General features: G+C 41.3%; 1 protein-coding gene across 1 annotated transcript in view; it reads right to left on the bottom strand.

The window, feature by feature from the left end:
* Positions 1-23,214, bottom strand: part of LOC106084716 (protein phosphatase PHLPP-like protein) — a 46,635-nt gene that overhangs the window by 12,248 nt on the left and 11,173 nt on the right. Inside the window, exons 2-4 of the mRNA XM_013248604.2 lie at positions 20,427-20,941; positions 13,935-14,225; positions 5,924-6,077 (exon numbers count right to left, since the gene is read on the bottom strand). Of these exons, the coding sequence (XP_013104058.2) occupies positions 5,924-6,077; positions 13,935-14,225; positions 20,427-20,941 (960 nt within the window). The remainder of the gene's footprint in view (positions 1-5,923; positions 6,078-13,934; positions 14,226-20,426; positions 20,942-23,214) is intronic.

The following is a 23,214-nucleotide window of genomic DNA, read 5'->3' as shown; positions in this document are numbered from 1 at the left end:
ACTTTTGACTTTATTGCAGATTGCTGTGGCATGTGGGGAGAAAGTGTAGGAGCTGTCAAATGTGACGCCAAGTATTTTGGGACACTTGATGGTCGGAATCATTTCTCCATCGACCATCACAGTCATCTCAGTATTCACCTTACGCGTGTGGCTGAAGATTTGGTGGCGGATATCTTCAGATTTCTTGCAGCGAAATATGAGGCAAGCTCGTTGAGGTAGACGTTCAACCTATCGCAGATGTCATCAATGGGTGGGGGGCCTGATGCCATGATCGTACAATCGTCCGCATAAGATACGATCTCTATGCCGTCTGGAGGAGGTGGGATGGAGGATAGGTAGAGGTTAAACAGAGCCGGAGATATCACCCCACCTTGGGGAACTCCCTGTTTCACTCTACGGTGTTTTGACTTCTTATCCCTAAATTCCACAAATGACTGGCGGCCACACAGATAATTCGCGACCCAACGTTTCAAGCCTGGCTGGAGGGACGTGTTGGCGATGTCCTCAAATAATTTGGCATGGCTGACCGTGTCGAATCCCTTCGAAAGGTCCAGTGCCACGAGGACCGTCCTATCACATGGCCTGGGTTGATTGAAGCCACGGCAAATGTGTGTGGTGATGGCATGCAAAGCTGTTGTTGTGCTGTGCAGTCTCCGAAATCCGTGTTGATGCCCGGCGAATGGAAATGGGGAGGAGTAATGCCTCAAGCGGGAGGAGTAATGCCTCAAGCGTCTTAGCCACTGGTGAGAGAAGGGAGATCGGTCTGTACGACTCCCCCAAACTCGGGTCTTTACCAGGCTTCAGTAGCGGGATCACTCTGCCCATTTTCCAGACATCGGGAACTATAAGAGTGTTCAATGACAGGTTAAGGACAGTGGTAAGGTACTCAACTCCAGGTAAATCCAGATTCTTCAGCATCAATGTAGAGATTCCGTCGGGCCCCAACGCCTTGGAAGATTTGGCGCCACGGATGACATTCATAACTTCGCCCACGGTAAATTGTGATGACTGTTCATCGGCTCGTAGACCACGAATACGGCGAATGGCTCTCCTCCTTGCCCTGTCTCTCTCGGGATGCACAATAAATTGACGGTTGAACAACCTGGCGCATCTCTTCGGATCAGTCACGGTTATCTCACCAAAAGTGACTGAGGTCCTGTCGTCCCGTCTACCGGGGTTCGAGAGAGACTTAACAGTGGCCCACAGTTTGCCTGCACCGGTGCCTAAGTTACATTGCTCCAAGTGTTCCAGCCACAAATTCCGCTTATGTTCGTTGACTACCCTGTTTATTTCCAGATTCAGCTCGCTGATTCTGGGGTTAGCGGGGTCCATAGCACGAATCCCATCACGCTCGTCTGCGAGTACCACTGCTTGCGCCGGGAAATTGGGTCGCACTTGCGGTATTCGACCGGCTGGTATAAAGCGAGCGGCTGCTGCGTTGATGATGTCTCGGAATTTCCTCTCGGCCACAAGCACATCAGAGGGGGGTGGCAGTTCATTGAAGCGGCGATTGGTATACTCTCTGAAGCCAGTCCAATTGGCCTTCTTGTAGTTGATGAACGTTCGGCGCTCAGAGGTTATGAAGTCGGGTGGTCGGTCGATGGTGAGGATTATGGGGAGGTGGTCTGACCCCAAAGAGATGACGGCTTGCCAGGATACGTCACTCAGGAGATCAGGGGATGCGATTGATATGTCTGGCGAGCTGCTGCATCTCTTCGTAATCCTAGTGGGGGCATCCTCATTCACCGTGCAAAACGTGGAGCTATCTATCTGCTCTGCCAAAGCTATGCCACGCTGGTCGTTGCCTAGGGGAGAATGCCATGACGAGTGATGTGCATTGAAATCCCCCAGAACCAGACGACTATGGCCAGATAGCAACCCACTTATGTCGGGGCTGTAGGCCTGGCCATTAATCGGGACACAGCTACCAACCGGCGGTACATACACGTTGTATATCTCTATCTCGGCAGTACCAGACCTGACTGCTACCCCCATACATTCCATGTATGGGTCACTAGCGTCAAGCGCAGGCGAGATAGGTCTATACTGCACGGAATGGTGTATAACGAAGGCCAATCCCCCACCTCCATTCCTTGAGCGATCCTTACGTAGCACATTGTAGCCGTGACAACTGTGCAAGCTGCAGGTGTTAGTCAGCTTTGTCTCCTGGATCGCTGCGACCGATATGCTCTTCCGACTCATAAAATCTACAATCTCATCAATCTTGCCTCGCAGTCCATTGCAGTTTAACTGCAAGAACGATACACTTCCCGGCAATGGCCTGGCAATAGCAGGGCTAGGGTGCTGTCGTTGCATAAATTGACGTACGGGAGAGGTTGGGGGGGTCACATAGTCCGACGACGAGGACGCCGAAGGCGACGACGGCGACGCTTGTGACCCACTGCTGGCTATGTTCGCACAGCACCTAGCGACATAGGCAGTATGACTATACTCCCGTAGCGAAGTTAGGCCAGAGCAAGAACGGAAGTGTACCCACTCCAAGCACCGGTTACACCTCACCGACACTGACCGATGATGAAGGCGGTTCTGGCAAACGGAACAGAACCAGGGTCCGGGGTTCTTTTCAATCCCGGCACGGACCAGAAGCGTACGGAGAAGGCACTCCGGGATGTGCCTCTCCCATGACGAAAAAAGACGAACACGTACACTGAGGCGGCAGCCCTTGCCGATGAAGATTCCATCGGGTCAATCCGGTGCGTACAACCGGCTGCCATGGGATTGCTATATGGTGTTGTGGTCTGGTGGGCGGCGCTTCAAAAGTCCACCTACTACTCAATACTTAACCGGATCCAAAGGACAAGCCGTTTGGCATCATAACCGCACTGATACGACACCATCTGATGCACTGATTTTAATGCTACATCTAATGTCTCGGGACATTATGGCTTGACCAATTGCTGTGACCACTGCCGTCGAGCTAAGGGAGCTTTCTCTTTGAGCATGTGGCGGCTACGGACTCTGTGTTATCCTTAATACAATATCCGATGTTCCAGGCAGTGTGGATTACACCCTACCTGAGGCGCTTTTTGATAACAAGTACTGTACCACTATTCCTGATAGAACCGATCGGAACTACGATATCTGGTAATAGAAGTCACATAGACTTCTATACGATCATGTGGGCTTTGGAGTGTACTCTAAAGATCTAGAACTGGTCATATCGACCACTGAAGTGTGTAGAAAGCGGAGATACTTGCAATCAAGGAAGTGGTGGAATGGCTAAATCTCATAACAGCGATTGGCATCTCCTCAGACAGCCTGGCAGCCATTAAATCCCTGGAGAACGTATTTCTGAACACTAAAACCGCCTTCGACTGTAGCAGATCTCTCAACGGCATGGCTAAACAGTTCAAAATTCACCTGTTCTGGGTACCGGGCCATAGAGATATCCCAGGTTATCGTAAAGAGGACGAGCTTGCGAGACTAGGTACTACCTTACACATCTCGAAACTTTGTGTCAGAAAATATCGAGGCGCTTGGAACGCTATTCCAAGTTCGGCTAATAGTACAAATGTTCTGTCAAAGACTTTTTTTATTATGACCTCTAACATGCGTGCCAAGTATGGTATAAATAGGTTGAAAACCTGATATGGCATACATATAAACCGTTCTCCCGATTATAATTCTTGACACCCTCAAGGCGCAGTTTTTGTTTGATTTGCCTGTGACCTTCAACATACGTGCCAAATATGGTCTGAAGTAGTCAAAAACCTGATATAGCTCCCATATAAACCGATCTCCTAATTTAAAGTTAAACGTTTAAAATGGATTATTCATATTAAAAAGGAAGCCATGTTCAATTTTATATTTTAATATAATTCAAACTCAATTTGTTACGTCTTGTAAGAAGATCTCAGTTGGTAATTTAAACTCTTTCAGAGTATATTTGGATTTATTTCAATGTTATGATACACAATTAAATTGAAGGCCTTCCAATTTCGTACAACTTCATATGATTTTGTATTACTATCTGCTGTATTCGTTACGATATAAACAATAAAAAAATGGTTATTGTCCTTTTCGCACATTTAAATACCTACATTTTGATTGATATTTCTTTATCGCCTAAATGTTACCAAACAATGTATGTGCCTTAGAAATTCTTGTTGGGTTTTCTTGATCCTGGCAGTCTTTTGTGTGTTGCTCTAACATTTTTGTATCGAAACTTTAAAAATTGTCACTTTCCGAGTTTACCTCAGCACTCGTCCGAGCTGCTCAGTATTCTGACTGCTCTGTGCTCATTCAAAACAAAATGATGGTGTGTGAGAATGTGGCTATACCAGTGACAAGCACACAATTGCAATTATTTGCTAGCCTATGGGTCTGCTTGGGATTATTTTCTTGTGTACGTAGAAAGTAATATGCAATAGAGTGAATATATTTGCCAACCACTGGTATATAAGCGCAAATACCCACCCTTTCTCTCCAGAAGGAGAGGCACAAGAAAAGAATTATTGGACCCGTACACGAATAATCGTTTACGGCTATCGAAGCACTTTCGCAATTAAAAAGTTTTTGGTCTTACAATTAAAGGAAGGTCCTTTTACCGTAGACGAAGCTGCTAAAGGGTTTACAATAAACAGAGTTAGGTACGTTCAATAATACTACTTTTATTGCTAACGTAAGCCCGATGGAAAAATCAATGGTGGGAGACACCTCGAAATTTTGTGTCAGAGATTTTAGAATTGGCGCAGACTATCGAGGCGCTTGGAACCCTATTCTACGCTCAGCTAGTGAAAAAAATGTTCTGTCATAGCCAATTAAAGTAAGTAAGTATGCCAAACGTTTGAAATGTTGAAGCGAAACGTTACATGGTTACAATTAAAGTAAACTTCGTGATGAAAGTATTTTGTTTGTAGTAAAAATTTCACAAACTATTTATTTTGCGTGCGTGCAGATAAAGACATATGTGATAACCTGACTTATTTTGATGAAGAAGTAGCATTTGGAGACTCTAAATCCTTAAATGAACCTATGGCACCCCAACCTTTTCTATGTGTTATTTGTTTGACTATTCCGTCATATATTGTTTTAACATAGGACAGTGAAAGTATTTGAAACTTTGCAGTGAATGTCTTCTGAAACTGCAGGCTGACAGCATTGAATACGACATTTGGGTTGTTTTATTTACGAGTGTAGTGGATTCGCTAGCTTATGAATAAATAAATCGCTCTTCCCTCTAAATGCTTAGTACTTTAACGTTGGCAGCACTGATACACATCCGAAATAATCAAATATCAACAAAATAAACAAATTAAGGAATTTTAATTTTAAATAAATATTTCTCGGAGTTCATATATGTGATTTTATTAATATCCTAAGCAATTTTGCCATTCCAGAACGTTTAGTCATTGAATAAATATGTTGCGTTCTTCCTCTTTTAGTTTTGTCATTCAAATTGAAAGATGACACCATATGTTTAAATAAAGGACGATAGTAAGCGGCAATAAAATCAGTCGTGTCTTTTTTGGTCCAAGGACGATATTGATTTTGAAAAAATCGGTTCAGATTTAGATATAGCTCCCATATATATCTTTCATCCGATGTGCCCTTTTAAAGCTATAGAAGCCACAATTTTAGTCCGATCCTTACAAAATTGGGCACGAAGTGTTTTTTAACGACCCAAAATGTTTGTCGCAAATTGATATTTCGATGTGTTGCAAACGAAATGACTTAATAAATATACCCACTATCCTATTTTCCAAATATTTGCGTTTTCAAGAAATAAAACGAAGAAAATCTTGCCAAAAGCATTTGAAAATTTCAATGAGATGTTTATAATTTTTTTTCGTTTTTATCCGCAATGAAAGTCAATGACAGCTTCCATTTAACGTTCTACTTAAAGAATCATAGAAGCATAAAAGACGCAAGTACTTATGTGTATCAACTCGTTTATACTTACAATTAGAATCGGCCACCAATGATGTTAAATTACTGCCATTTATCATAAGTTCGAGCAATTTATTATGGCTGCATTTTAAGGTCTCCAATTGTGCCAAAGAACTCAAATCCAAGACTTCCATTTCGTTTTCACTAACCTCCAATTGGGTCAAATACTGCAAAGAAGTAAACAATCAAAACAAACGCCGCAAGAAAGAGATAATATGAGAGCGACTCAAATCTACAACTATTACTGAAGTTTAGATACTAAACAAAAGTACACTAAGAGAGTTAGCAGGAGAGAGAGAGAGAGAGAAATCACTGTAATCAGTGATGCATTACTTCGAATACAAGAACTTGTAATCGTTATGTGTCTTGTTGTTTTTGCTTTTGCTCAAAGTAAACTTAATTATGTAATTACCCTCAAAGTAAAGGGAAACTGAAATGATTGCGAAGGTGAAAAATAAATAATTATCAACACAATAGTATTTTTAGAGCAGTTTTCGCACGTCCGGTGTGTAACACTCAAATGACATGGTCTTGCGAAAATGTAATGCAGTTTGCTAACTCTTCATTGCAATCGATAAGCATAATGGGCCTCTTATTTAAAAATCATAATTTTAAATGTGGACAATAAGTCGTCAAATCTTTTGAAAACTCAATTTTTACATATAATAAGTAATCTAACTTTCGGCCAAGGAAGACTGCCATCAGACTCACTTAGACGTTTTCGTCCATTGTGATACCACAGGAACAGAAGAAGGAAGATGTCTTCTAATTCCTACCGTTGATCCATCCAGATCGGTTTAAAAAGCCCAACAACATGCCAATGTTCACATCCGCTAAATCAGGCAGGTTCTCAAAGAAATTAGAAACTGAAGTGTGACTCCTTTTGACTGCCAGTGTGGGACACACACACATAAGGTGTTCTATAATCTCTTCTTCTTCGATGTCCCTACAGCTTCTGCAAAAGTCGTTACTAGCATCCTTCAGTCTGTCAGCATGTTTTCCGATTAGACAGTGACCTGTCATGACGTACACAGTGACTGAGACGTCTGTTCTAGCCAATGACAGCAACGCAGTAGACCTCTTCAAGTCTTGATGAGGCCACATTGTTTTGGAATGCCTACAGTCCCCTCTTTGTGACCATCTATCATTCGTTGTTCTTCGGGCCTGGTCCTGAAAACTTATATGTCGCTAGAGGCATACCCACTGATTTAAGTTTCCCTGGAATGTGTAAGGTAGCTTCAATTACCGCAAGCTTGTCCGCTTTATAATTCCCTAGGATATCTCTGTGGCCCCAGCCGTTGAGGGAGCTGCGAAAGATCGTTGAAAGATCTGCGACAGTCGAGAGCGGTTTTTGTGTTCAGAAACACGTTCTCCAGGGATTTAATGGCAGCCTGACTGTCTGAATAGATATTTATGCCAATCGTCGTTATGACATTATATCGTAGCCATTCCACCACTTCCTTAATTGCAAAGATCTCCACTTGATACACACTGCAGTGGTCAGGTAACCTTCTCGTTATGGCTAGTTCAAGATCTTTAGAGTACACCTCAAAGCCCACCTGGTCACCTAGTTTGAAGCCATCCGTATAGAAGTCTATGTAACATCTATTACCAGGGATATCGTAGTTCCAATCGGTTCTATCAGAAATAGTGGTACAGTACTTTTTATCAAAAAGCGGCTCAGGTAGGGTGTAATCCACACTGCCTGTAATATCGGAACATCGGGAACTGCAGTGTCCGTAGCTGCCACATGACCAAAGGGAAAGCTCCCTTAGCCTCACGGCAGTAGTCGCAGAAATTTTTCTAGCCACAATGTTCAGAGGCATTAGATGTAGCATTAAAATCAGTGCATCAGATGGTGTTGTCCTCGGTGCGGCTGCGATGTACAAACTAGCCATCCTTTGGATCCAGTTGACTATTGAACAGTAGGTGGACTTTTGAATCGCCGTCCACCAGGCCACATCACCATATACCATTATAGTTCTGACAACTGCAGCATATACCCAATGCATGAAACTAGGTCTAAGCCCCCAACTTTTGCCAATGTAGGTGTATAGCGCAAGAGTGGCCTTTCTTGCCCTATCAAAAATGTTGGATTTGAAGTTCAATTTCCTGTTCAGCAAAACACCCAGGTATTTTGCGCTTTCTATAAATGGAACATTCTCTCCTCCCAAGGAGACTGGCACCACTGTAGGTAACCACTTCGCTGTTGCACTAGATTTACCTGTATTATATCTCTTTGAGTGCTGGGAAACTTTCTATTAACCGCAATTGTCACGTCATCAGCACACCTTTTACACCTTTAAAATAGATGAGACAGTACACCTCCTTCCTCTGCTGACCCATCTTTTTAGATACAAAGATCCCAAACCTGCCGTAATGCATCTTCTAGAAAGTTAATAACTTACTTTTACACTTTCTTACGGCAGAGTTGATGCCTAGAAACTCCAACTTTTTCATGGTTGACGTCGATTTTTCATTATTGAAATCACCTTCAATGTCTAGAAATGCTACCATTGTATATTCTTTGACGGCGAGAGAACCCTCTATGCAGCCGACTACAATATTAAGGGCTGTTTCAGTGGATTTGCCTTTACTATATGCATGCTGCTACCGCGATAGGCGATCTCCAGGGTATGTGGCCAAAGGTATGTTTCTATCTACCTCTCAAGAGTCTTCAGCATAAAGGATGGCAGACTAATAGGACGGTAGTAAGAGTAATGACATGTTGATAAAAGCAGAGCATATCTCCCCAAGCCAAGGAACCAGTCTACAGACAGACCTTGTAAATCAACCGGTAATATATCAACAGGGCCTGGCGACTTAAAGCAATCGAAACTTCTTATCACCCAAGGATTTTCGGCTCAGACACAATTTTCCTAATAACATCTGACGAATGCATACCAGTGACAACCTCTTCTGGCGCCACGTTGTCCGTTGGAGAATTCCCGGAAAATGTGTATCAACGAGTAGTTCCTGTGTTTCCTCACTAGACATTGTCCATACATTCTCTGAGTTCTGAATATACCGCACCATAATAGGTCTCGAGGACAGAATCTTCCTAAGCCTAGAAGCCTCAGATGTATCCTCCACGGAGCTGCAGAATTCCACCCAGAATATGTTCTGAGCCTTACTCAGCTCGACTTTATATTTTCTTAGCTCAGCCTTATAAATGTCCCAATCGTGTGGTACTCTTGTGGCTTTCGCTCTGTTGAAGAGTTTTCTGCAGTCCTTCCTTAGACCAACAAGCTCTGTTTAGCCGGGGACCACTTCTGCTAAAACCAATACAACGAGGATCAGAGAAGCTGTGGTCATCCAACAATTTCCAGTCGCTTATTCTTCCACTTATATCTTCCGACACAAAGGCAATATCTAGTACCTCCTGTCAGTTCCTGGTGTAAAGGTCGGTTTATCCCCTTTATAACAAATCGCCAGACTCCAATTTATAATAAATATATTAAATAAGCAGCTCACCCCTTTCGTTGACATCCGAACTACCCCATATCTGGTGAAGTGCATTAGCATCACTTCCTACAATGATTTAAATCAGCTACTTAAGATTTTAAGGCGGCATCTCTGAATCGTGAGCCATTTATGGGGAAGCCAGCCAGTAATAAGACTTATTTATTTCAAGGCTGGCTACTATTGTATATTCAGTGCTTAGCAGCTGAAGAAGAGAAATATTTGGACTACTCCTTGCAAGAATACAGGCTCTATGTCTCCCATTCCCCGTACCCTTGAGTAGTTTAAATCAAGGAATTCTTAGTCCACGAACCATTCCTCCACACACACATACCCTGGATAAGAACCACGTCAAATCCCCCTGCCATCAGGACGTCCTTAAGTGCAGCCTAAGCGGCCTTACAAAAGTGGAGCTTTACTCGCAGAAACCGGACCATAGTCAGGATTCAGAACTTCCCCCACGATTGCGTTAGCCTCGTCTTTTGAATCCGCCAGGAGTTAATCCTCACAAGATTCGTTAGATCTTGTCATGATGAGATTCGATACCCATACAGGGGCAGGAGTCTTTCTCAGGACACTAGACTTGCGGTGTGGACGATTCCTCCTTAGATGCTTCACTGCCTAGAGTTCCGTCCTTCCCCGCTGCCGCACACCTTAGGACCAGTCCAACCGGATGACCCACCCACACAGGGCTTGTTGAGTTCCGTTTCGATGCCTTTCCCTCGTGTCTCGATTGTGGAAGGGGGATTTTCAGTCAGTTCAGTTTCAGTTAGCGATAGTTCCTCAAGCAGGTGTTCAGCAACAATTGCTGAGTCTTCTCCTGATTCCCCAACCTAACCGCTTCTTAGACATTCAGTTTCAACTTGTTAAATTCGTGAAGGAATATCTTCCTTATTGACTAAATCAAGTGCTGCAATCAAAATCAAGTGCTGCCTGGCCAGATCTTACCAATCTTGTTTAGCGAACAACGACACATTCAGGAGTTGCCCTCCAGGTGACCACAGCCTTTTGGCTGACAGCGGTACAGTTTCCGAATCTGTACAAAAGAGATTTAGTTGAAAGGCATAATTTTTTTCTACATACCAAGCGTCTGTCAAACCAGCAAAAAATAAAGCTTCTAGGAACCGAACGTGGATGATCGAGATACCGGTTTACATGGGAGATATATCAGGTTATATTGAAGACTGAATTGGACCGTATTTGGCACAGTTGTTGGAAGTAGTAACAGAACACCGCACACTGCAAAATTTCAGCCAAATCGGACAAGTTTGTAAGGGTTCAAGAAGTCCAATCGGGAAATCGGTTTAAAGGGGAGCTATACTAGGTAAAAGACTGATTCGGACCGCACTTGCACAGTGGTTTTAATGCATAACAAAACACTACATGCCCTTTAACCGCTCAAGAAATCAAGATCCGAAATCGATTTATATGGGAGCTATATCAAGGTATGAACCGATTTAGAACATACTTGGCACAGTGGTTGAAAATCAAAATAAAACACTTGGTGCAAATTTCGGCCAATTCCGAAATCTTGTGGCTCCTGAAGTCAAGATCCAGGATCGGTCTATATCGCAGCAATATCAAAACATGGACCGATATGGCCCGTTTTCGATCCCAACCGACTCACATTAAGAGGAAGTATTCGTGCAAATTAGAAGCGCCTAGCTTTATTCTTTCCTTCGAAAGTTGGCGTGCTTTCGACAAACGAACCGATGGAAGGACAGGTCTAAATCGACTTAAAATGTCAGGACGATCAAGAATATATATACTTTGTAGGGTCTCAGATCAATATTTCGATGTGTTACAGACGCAATAACGAAATTAGTACACCCCCTATCCTATAGGGGAGAGTATAAGAACGGACTCCCCTAACGTTGACGACCCACGCAAACGAAAAATTACTATGATCTGCACTTGGAATGTCCGCACTCTTTTTAGAGAATCTGCAGTATACGTACGGATGTATTGGAAAAGTTTAAGGCAGGTATTACCGCCTTACAGGAAGTGCGTTGTATCGGGAAAGGCGCCACAACAACACCAAACGGTGACGCACATACTATTACTGCCGTCACACGATTCATGCATTTGGCTGTGGATTTGTAGTTAGTCGGAGACTGCACCAAATTGTCTCCAGGTTTACTCAGATCCATATAAAAGCCAAATTCTTCAACATCAGCCTTATTTGTACTCAAGCCCCGATGGAAGCCAATGACGAGTAGTCCAAAGATATTTTCTACGACCACCTAGAATGAATACGATTGCTGCTCCGCCTATGATATTAAAACCGGTCTGAAAGATTTTAATGTGAAAATAGGGAAAAAATAAATAAATATCTTTGCTCCAACAGGGGCAAACTTCTCACATATCAATGAGTGCAGTCCAATTCAAGTTTAAGCTCAATGATAAGGGGCCTCCATTTTATAGCCGAATCCGAACGGCGTGCCATAGTGCGACACCTCTTTGGAGAGAAGTTTTACATGGCATAGTACCTCACAAATGTTGCCAGCATTAGGAGGGGAAAACCACCGCTGAACATTTTTCTGATGGTCTCGCCAGGATTCGAACTCAGGCGTTCAGCGTCATAGGCGGACATGCTAACCTCTGTGCTACGGTGCCCTCTAATAGACTTCACAGCTGAAAAAAACATGGTGGTAAACAGCACCAGATTTTAACTTCAAATAATTTACAATGTCACACTACTGTACCTAGATTAAGAAGTAAGGAACCAAATTAATTATGTTGAATAGATCATCCGGCGTGTTAAATGTACGATCGATCCGAGGAGTGAACATAAATTTGAATCATTAACATGTTCTAGCAAATGTTCGCACCCGTTTGAGCATGGCGAGAAAAATACGATCTGACACCTCACGGAAGTTGGACAGTGATGGCAACTTCATACTCCACTCAACTGACCCAACTGCTTGATGAAAGCTATCCTTGTCACGATGGTATAACGTCGCTGTGGATAAACATTGCCCACTCCATGGAAAATGTTACAAAATCCGTACTTGGTTACCAGAAGGCTCCCCACAGCAACCCATGGTACGACCAAGTGTCGAAATGTATCTGAAAACAAGAAAAGGCGTTTAGTTCGGCCGGGCCGAACTTTGGATGCCCACCAACTCGGGTATATATGTAAGCCACCTTTCATCAAAATCCGGTGAAAAATGCATACCTTATGCCCCATAGCAGCTATATCGAAATATGTTTCGATTTGGACCAAATAATAAGTATAAGTCATTGTTCAATTGTGTATAACAAAATATTGATCTTTTCAGTAGCTATATCGAAAAATAAAACGATCTAAACCATATACGACACGAATGTCGAAAAGCCTAACATTAGTCACTGTGTCACATTTCAGAGAAATTAACGAGCCTTTTATTGGCCCAAAGCCTAAAATCGAGAGATCGGTCTGTATGACAGTTATATTTAAATCTAGACCGATCTGGGCCAAATTGAAGAAAGATGTCGATTGGCCCAACACAACTCACTGTACCTAATTTAAGCAAAATCGCATAATAAATGTCGCTTTTAAGGGCCTAAGACCCTAAATCGAGAGATCGGTCTATATGACAGCTTTATCCGAATCTGTACCGATCTGGGACAAATTAAAAAAGAATGTCGAATGGCCTGACACAACTCACTGTCCCAAATTTCAGCATCAATATCTCTATTTTTAAAGACTTTAGCGTGATTTAAACAGACAGACGGACGGACATGGCTAGATCGTCGTAGATTTTTAGGCTGATCAAGAATATATATACTTTATAGGGTCAGAAATGGATATATCGATGTGTTACAAACGGAATGACAAAATGAATATATCCCCATCCTTCGGTGGTGTGTATAAAAGGTGAAACGTCTATTTCGATTCGGTGATCTATTTTATTTCCGATTTAGGTCAATCATTATATGATAACTTCTCCTATGACTTCCAACATCCATATTCAATTGTGGTCCGATTCGATCCATAACCTCATAAAGCTCTCATATAATTTTTTTATTCGATAGGATTGAAATTTTGCCCGAAGATTTCTCCAAAATTCTAGAACAGATGTACCAAATTTTAACAGCTGTACCAGGTTTGAAGAGGCACGTTCCCCCTACCTACCTACCGCAAATTTAATTATGTGACTTTGGATTACTATTACGTTAAAAACAAAAATTCGCATAAATCAGAGATGGATGGATCATCTCTGATATATCTCGGACACACCGCAAAATATGGGGATACTTCGTCTTCTTTTTAGGCCATATTAAATGACCCCTAGTCAAGTTTGCCCTGAGAACTCAAAATCCTTTTGGAGTGTTTATCCTGCTGACCTAGTCTCTCATCCCACCCCCCTAGATCATGACCCTGAAATTGTTCCACAGTGTTATCGTTACTATTGTTAAATGCGGCAGTCCAGATCCAAGACAGGGATATACTCCTTCACACTATATGAAGATATATTGTAGATACATAAATTTCTCTCTGTCTCTCTCCATATCTCTCTTTCAATAGAATTAGGAACTTTTTGAGTCATCCAAAATTTTTGGTCACGAAAACTACTTACATTATAATTTCCAATTAAGATGCTACCGCTCAGCTGATTTCCCTTTAAGCTGAACTTTTTCAAAGGTTGTTGATCGATGATCGTTGACGTTGCGGAAACCAGTGAACCAGAACAACCACCCAACGAACAGACTAGAGTCTCGTCATTTGTGTGATCTGAAGATGATGGTTTCTCATTTGATTTCATTTTTAATTTGGTTTTGTACAAATCTGTTGAAGGTTTCTTCAACATTTTCGTGGCTTTGATCATGCTTCTGTCGCTATGTGGTGATGGTGGGGGCGGTGGAGTTAGCTGGAATTTACAATATTTACTGTGCAAACTATTGTTGCATGGACGGACTAAGATTGTAAAGTGTTTTGCGCAAGATCGCCGTTCTGCATGAACGATGCTTTAAAATACGACTGTAGCTGAACTTTATGCATTTTTAATCGCGATTTTACTTCAGAAAATGCCTTGAAATTTTTATTTAAATACAATTAACACATAAATATTTAGGTTAAACATTCACATAATCTTCTATATAATTTTGTTACATGATATTTTTGTTTCAACTAATGATTAGAATATTTTTACGCATTTTTTCATTAAAATTTTCTTTATTTTTGCAAAATTTTTTTGTGTTCTCTGCAATTTGGTTTTAAAACAAAACTCGTCTTCAACTTTACGCAGTCAATTCAAAACTGAACAATTTCAAAAGTACCAGTACGTTACGCCTCAGAGATTTTTGCCTCTTCTTCTTTTCCAGTAAGAAGATATGACTTCTTCTAAGCCACCACCACAATAACGAACTACCATGACTACCGGTGGTGGACAGTGGATGCATATAAACTAAAACGACACTCATAGAAAGCATTCAATGTTAAATATATGAATATTTAAAAACCGTCGTAAAAACCATCCGATTTGTGGATAGAAATTTACGTTGTGGATAGAAATCCACATTGAGGATAAAAATCCACGTTATGGATAAAACTCCACGTTATGGATAAAAATCCACGTTATGGATAAATTTCCACTTTGAGAATAAAAATCCACGTTGAGAATAAAAATCCACGTTGTGGATAAAAATCCACATTGTGGGTAAAAATCCACATTGTGGGTAAAAATCCACGATGTGGATAATAATCCACATTGTGGATAAAAATCCAAGTTGTGAATAAAAATCCACTTTGTGGATAAAAACCCAAGATGTGAACAAAAATCCACGTTATGGATAAAAATCCACATTGTGGATAAAAATTCACGTTGTGGATAAAAACCCAAGATCTGGACAAAAATTCACGTTGTGAATAAAAACCCACGTTGTGGATAAAAATCCACGTTGTGGATAAAAATCCACGTTATGGATAAAAATTCAACTTGTGGATAAAAATTCACGTTGTGGATAAAAATCCACTTTGCGGATAAAAATCCAAGTTGTGGATACAAATCCACCTTGTGGATAAAAATTCACGTTGTGGATAAAAATTCGCGTTGTGAAGAAAAATTCACGTTGTGGATAAAAATCTACGTTGTAGATAAAAATCCACATTGTGGATCAAAATCCACGTTGTGGATTCAAATCTACGTTATCACATTTTGCGCTATATGTACTCTGTCTTTAATAATTCATACAATCGGATATTGTTCGTCTTTAGACTGGAGGGATATATGTTTCTATTACAAATAGAAGAACATAAAGCCCAGATATGTGTGTTTGCTTTGTAATAGCATTTGACTGGTTACCTAGGTGGCGATTTCGTCTGGTATCACCAAACTCGTCATTATGACTTGTCAAAAAGATATGTCTTTTAGGTTGAAACGATGCTCATAAGAGTATTTTTCTTTTGCAGCTCATCAAGAAAAAAATTATTCCACCTCATATATTTCTACCAAATGAGGACATCCAACTATTACGACAAAACACACTTGCCCAACTGCTACTCAAAACAATCGTCGATTGCCATAAGAGTGAGTTTTTAATGTAAGCATATTGCAGACTACACGGTTTGCGGCGTGCCGTTTCTTTCATTCACCCGTTTTGCGCTAAATCCAGTTTGCCGATAAGAATCCATGTTTTGGATAAAAATCCAATATCTACCAACTCAGAATGTTTAACCAACGTAAATATCTAAATAAATCCAATTTTAACATATTTTTGAAAACGTTTTAAAAGTAAAATTATCACACACTTGATTCTTAAACCCACAGTGCTTAAGCAACCACCACCACTTCCATTTCCTTCATGCAAAGTCGTTTAGACTACCAAAACACCTGTTGTACTCTGTTTCTTTTTAGGCTCTGCTACTCATACGGCAAAGTAAATTTGATTGTGGTTGTAGGTTTTTCGTTTTGGAAGCGCTCTCTTACATGAACATATAGACAGTTACGGACGAATTAGCATGAGCTATGATTGCGAGTGTTAACCGGCGATCATGTTGAGCAAGTGTTTTATGCAGTAAAGATAATGGGCTCCCTAGCGAGGGTGTCATGGGAATTGGAAGAACAAATAACGCCAATTTGAAACAAAATATTTAAAACTTTTGTATTCACAAAAAAATCTAGTTCGAATTTTATTTTGCCCAAATAATCTTCAATGAGTAATTTAGTCATAGTGTGCCCGGTCAAAGTTCAAAGCTTACATGTTCATCTAGTGTGAAACCATAAGTATAAAAATCTACGTACCTTCGGCTCTTTTAGGTAAAGTGGAGCTGTAATTTTTATTCAAAAGCGGCTTGTACATTGTGTAATTCATATCCTTGGGATATGGGGCATTGTTTCAACAAATCGTGGCTCGTGGCTGTGGTCACAATAATTTGTATTGTCCAAGGTGTTTCCAATTCAGTGCATCAGATAAAGTCATCCTCATAGGAGCTATGATGCACAGACAAGCCATCTTTTGGATCCATCTGAATACTGAACAGTTGATGCATTGCTGAAGTATAATCCACCAAACCACAACACCATATAACAATTAATGACATTTTTATACCATCCTCATATGCCCCGAACTCAAAAACTCGCTACCTCGTTCTCCTGCTCTTCAATTCTCTCAGTAACCAAAATAGAGAGAATTATCTACGAACATATTCCAACGAAATGATTGTTTATGTCACGTATTTTCCTCGCTCACCATTTCCACTTCAAGATGATTGGGAGGCAATAATGGAACTAGCTGTGGTTTGAAGTCACTGCTACGGTAAGTTGTTGGTACCGCGCTAGCTGCTGCTGCTCTTATTGTTGTTTTTGTTTATAACTGGCATTTAACAAGGTTTATGTTGCTTGAGTTTTAATTTCCGTAATTAATGCATAAACCAACACCGACAGTTTTAAGTCACATAAATTGCTGCAACAAATATGATGAATTACAAATTGTGTGCCTCAATTCTTTGGAGAAGCTTACAAAACCTTTTATTCCAGCGATATGGAACTTGTGACCACTGAAGGTAAACCTTCGACAACGAACTAAGAAAAGATTAAAGTTTACATATGCTGTGATCTTCCATTGAGAATCAAATAGCCTACACTGATAGGAAAAATATGTTGCAAAATCATGCACCAGTGTTGTAGTTTTCATACACGCTCTTGTTGCAAAATATCGTCAACAAGCGTGGATGATTTTGTGAATACGCGTTGTTGTTTTATACATCGACCGTTGTGAACATCATCCCGCAAAAAAGTAATTCGTTTCACATAAAAGAAAATTTCGTCAAGCAAACTTCTTTTCTAAAACCATTAGATTTTGTTTAAGGAAAAATACATGTTTTTTTGCGATAAATTTTTGCAAGAGTTGGCTACAAGAAAAAAATTGTTTTACCCTGACAATAGGTTAGGTTTAAGTGACAGCAAACTAGTAGACCTCTTCAAGTCTAGATGCGGCCACATAGTTTTGGAATGCCCACAGCCCCCTCTTTGGGATCATCTATCATTCGTTGCTGTTCGAGCCTGGAGAGTGTAAGGTAGTTCCTAGTCTCGCATGCTTGTCTGCTTTAGAATTCCCCGGGATATCTCAGTGGCCCGGCAACCTGAACTGTTCAGCCGTTGAGAGATCTGCGACAGTCGAGGGCGGTTTTTGAGTTCAGAAATACGTTTTCCAGAGATTTAATGGCTACCTGGCTTTCTGTGAAGATATTTATGCCAATCGTCGTAATGACATTATATCCTAGCCATTCCATCACTTCCTTAATTGCAAGGATCTCTGCTTGATACACACTGCAGTGGTCGAGTAACCTCTTCGATATGATCCGTTCTAGATCTTTAGAGTACACCCCAAAGCCCACCTGGTCGTTTAGTTTGGAACCATCCGAATAGAAGTCTATGTAACTTCTTTTACCAGGCATATCGTAGTTCCAATTGAATCTATCAGGAATAGTGGTACAGTAATTTTTATCAAAAGGCGGCTCAGGTTGGGTGTAATCCACACTGCCTGGAACATCGGATATAGTATCAAGTATAACGCAGTGTCCGTAGCCGCCACATGACCAACGAGAAAGCTCCCTTAACCTCACGGCAATGTTCGCTGCAATTTGGGTAGCCACAATGTCCAGAGGCATAAGATGTAGCATTAAATTCAGTGCATCAGATGGTGTCGTCTTCAGTGCGGCTGTGATACACAAACAAGTCATCCTTTGGATTCGGTTAAGTATTGAGCAGTGGGTGGATTTTTTAAGTGCTGTCCACCAGACCACAACGCCATATAACATAATAGCTCTGACAACTGCAGTATATACCCAATGCATGACACGCGGTCTAAATCCACAACTTTTGCCAATGGCTCTCTTTCCAAAATGTTAGATTTGAAGTTCAATTTTCTGTCCAGCAAAACACCCAGGTATTTTGCGCTTTCTGTAAATGGAACATTCTCTCCACCCAAGGAGACAGGTTCCACTGTAGGCAATTTGTATCTCCTGCTGAAAAGAACTACTTCTGTCTTGCACTGATACATGAAATCTATTTCTTGATACATCAAATCTATTTCGGGGTTTCAACTAGTTTTTCTTTACGTATAAATTAATTTAACGTCATGCTTATGAATATGTATGTTCTTTTTATACCCACCCCATAGGATCCCAATTTCGTCATTTCGTTTGTAACACCTCGAAGTATGCGTCTCAGACCCCATAAAGCCCGCTCCCTCCCTTATTTTATCTAAGCTCTATACTCTCATGGTCAGGAAAAAGTCCTGTTTGGGGATGCTGGTACGGCCTTTCAGATATTTCGCCCCTATGTGGATATCATATTAGCGATATTGAGCCTTATATTGCTATGGTCGGTAAATATGTCCGCTATGGTTTTTTTGGGTGAGGTGGATCTCCATATATCATATTTGTTCTCTAGTCCCAAATACCTTTCATTTGAGACTAATATTATCATTATTGGTTCAAATTTCCATTTGGTGGGCTTTGGAGGTGGGGCGGCCGCCCCAGACATCCCATTATAAATAACTATACCAAATTTCTGTTTTTGAGTTATTATAAACAAACTAAATTTCGCGCACATGTTCCACCCATCTCCAAGATCTGGCATTTTTGAAGATAGGTTAAGGCGAGGGTCAGTCCATTAAATTTTTGATGGTAGATCTACCTCATTCTCTCGGTTTTGGTGGTGGATTGGAGTACCACCAATCAGCCAAACCCTTTGCACCGAAAATGGATATCAGATTCGTACTCTTCTCCTAAAAACCACATTTGAGCAACATATTGCTATAGTCAGTACATATACGTGTGGTTCAAGGGAGGTATATGAGATGAATCTTCCCTGAAACACTTGGTTATAAAACAGATAAAAGATTTGAGCCCATTTTTTCCATACCACCAACGCACTTAGCCCTGAAAAATATCAGCATCGTGCTCTACTGATAAGGGGGAGTTTATGGGGTGACACTACCCCCAAACACTGGCCAGTTTGAAGGGAGTTTAGGGGTCTGGTTCAGATCCACCCTAATTATTTTTCTTGTATTGGTTATCTACATTCAAAATCATATTTAAAAGCTACCACTTGGTATACCATATTCTTGGTGATAAAATTATCCCTGTGGCGAGCCCTGTGCCACTTTCTCCCTTATTTTTATGTTATGGGACTCACACCGCGCTGCCTGACTATCACTAAATATGCGGACATCCGATCGGCCAATACTTCTTAACAGCACTAACTCCACAACCGTGGAAGATGCTGCAATCGTCCCTCATGCAATAAGAGACATCGATCTAAAGTTCTGTTCATTGTATTCCTCATTCAGTACCACAATCCATCTTTAATCCATCTGTAAAGATTATAAATTCCTCAAACCTAATACGCTCCTTCTGTCACTCAGCCAGAGAAGGTATTAGCACACGCAGCCTGCAGTTCACAAATATCACCAACGTTAGGTAGTCAGTCTGCAAGCCGGCTATAGTCCCATCGAATAGACCGGTATGTCTGGCCGGAAGCCCCCGAAGTTGTTCCAGTTGTAACAACCTAAGCAGCGTCATCTCGGCGGATTCACTGACATATAGATCAATTGGCTGAACTCACAGCAGCACCTTCAAGAATCTGGTCGCACTTATAAATCTCAAAGCCTATTGAAGCTGCCCCTATGGCCAATGGGTGTACATTGTTAAATGCTCTCTCCATGTCCAGAAATGCCTGCAACGTAAATTCCTCGAACTGAAGAGCCCTCTCCAAGTAATGCACCACACTATGAAGCACAGTATCAACCGACTTGCCCTTGATGCATGCGTGCTGACACTTAGAGAAATAGTCCCTTCTTAGCTTACCTCTTATATTAAAGTTTAGAATCCTCTCCAACGTCTTCACGAAGAAGGAATAGAGACTAATCGGCCTCAAGTCCTTGGGCACACTCCATTCCAGCTTCTCAGCCTTCGGTATGAAGACGACCTTCACCCTCCTCCACGACAAGTGTAGATAGGAGTACCTAATACACGCTCTTAACAAAGCGACAAAGCTATCGTCAAGACAGTCAAAGTCCTCCTGTAGCATCTTGGGATTGATGCCATTTGGCCCAGGAGACTTATAGGATCCAATGGACGCTATCACGAGTCATCAAATTGATCACCAATACATCTACTTCTCAACCCACACAAACACAGCCCTTGAAGTGTGTCTGCAACAAATGATCCAATATGTGTCCGGGCGACTCAGTCCACTCTCCGTCTGGCCTCTGAAAATTACCCCCAAACGGGTGTCCCTTGCCATCAATTTTCTTAATCTCGAGGTGTATTTGACACTCGACAACGCCTCTATCATTTTAAAAGAGTCTTCCGTTTTGGATCTCCTTAACTCCTTCTTGTAGACCAATTGATGCATTACACTTATCCCAGTCTGTTCGTCTTGTGTTTCTAAACTTCTTTCAATACCCCCATCCATATAATAAGTGTCACTGGATGTCTGGATGCCTAATGTAAGTTCCAAAACCTCCTTCCTGTTCGAAAACTAGAAGGTGGCATCCGCCTTCTGTTAAAAAAAAATACCCGTTCTCCAAGAAGAACTCCAAAACACTTTCCCCCTTAGGTTCGTGTCCGTGCTACCCCAGGGATCATTATTGGTGATGGCGTCGCAGCCAAGAATCAGACCGTCTTTCTTCTTCTTGGGCTTCCAGGGGCTCAGGATATCAATTCGGGAGATCGTTTTTCAAGGGAGCTATATCGGATTATGGACCGATTTGGACCATACTTACCACGGATTTTGGAAGTCATAACTGAATGCTACGTGCGAAATGTCAGCAAAATCGGACAACAAGTCCAAGGGGTCCAAGAAGTCAAATCAAGAGATAGATTTATATGAGAGCTATACAAGTTAATCGGGATATCGGTTAATATGGATGCTATATCTAGTTATACACGAATTTAGACCATAGATGTTGAAGTTGAACTTCAATTGCAACTACCAGGGACACAAGATCTCAAAACGGGAGATCGGTTTATATAAAAGCTATATATAAATCTGAACCGATATGACCCCGGTGTTACAAACGGAATGACTAGATAAGTACACCCCCCATGCTATGGTGGTGGATACAATCTTTTATGATTTAAAATACAACGTTGTGTAGAATAACAAGTCAAAAGGCGTTAAGTTCGGCCTTGGATACCCACCACCTCGGGTGTATATGTAAAGCACCTTTCGTCAAATTCGTGAAAAATGTATACGTTACGACCCATAGCAGCTATATCGAAATATGTTCTGATTTGGACGAAATACTAATAAGTACAAGTCATTATTCAATTGTGTATAACAAAACTTTAAATCTGGACCGATCTGGCCCAAATTTAAGAAGGATGTCAAAGGGTCTAACGCAACTCACTGTCCCAAATTTCGGCGACATCGGACAATAAATGTACCTTTTTATGGACCCAAAACCTTAAACCGAGAGATCGGTCTATATAAAAGCTATATTTAAATCTGGACCGATCTGGGCCAAATGTTGAAGGGCCTAACACAACTCACTGTCCCAAATTTCAGCAAAATCGGATAATACATGTGGCTTTTATTGCAGAAATTGCAGAAATATGTCGAGGGCTTTACTTAACTCACTGTCCCAAATTTCAGCGACATCGGACAATGCGCCCTTTATGGGCACAAAACCTTAAATCAACAGATCGGTCTATATGGCAGCTATATCCAAATCTGGACCGATCTGGGCCAAATGCTGAAGGGCCTAACACAACTCACTGTCCCAAATTTCAGCAAAATCGGATAATAAATGTGGCTTTTATGGGCCTAAGACCCTAAATCGGCGGATCGGTCTATATGGGGACTATATGAAGATATAGTCCGATATAGCCCATCTTCGAACTTAACCTGCTTATGGACAAAAAAAATCTGTGCAAAGTTTCTGCTCAATATCCTTATTTTTAAAGACTGTAGCGTGATTTCAACAGGTAGACGGACTTGGCTAGATCGTCTTAGATTTTTACGCTGATCTGATACTTTACTGGGTCGGAAATGGATATTTCGATGCGTTGCAAACGGAAATACAAAATGAATATACCCCATTCCTTCGTTGGTGGGTATAAAAAGGAATCTATACAAAGTTTCAGCTCAATATCTCTATTTGTAAATACTGTAGCGTGATTTTAATAGACAGACGGACGGACATGGCTAGATCGTCGTAGATTTTTATGTTGATCAATATAGGGTCGGAAATGGATATTTCGATGTGTTGGAAAGGGAATAACAAAATGAATATACGCCTCTCATTCAGTGGTGGGTATAAAAATGGTGTCTATTACGGTTCAAGTATAGAATATTGGATGCGGCAAAAAAGTGCCATTGGCAGAGTTTGATAATAATCGGATAACAA

The sequence above is a fragment of the Stomoxys calcitrans genome, chromosome 3 (genome assembly GCF_963082655.1).
Source record: "Stomoxys calcitrans chromosome 3, idStoCalc2.1, whole genome shotgun sequence".
Lineage (NCBI taxonomy): Eukaryota > Metazoa > Arthropoda > Insecta > Diptera > Muscidae > Stomoxys > Stomoxys calcitrans.
This window is presented reverse-complemented; position numbering and strand designations above follow the sequence as displayed.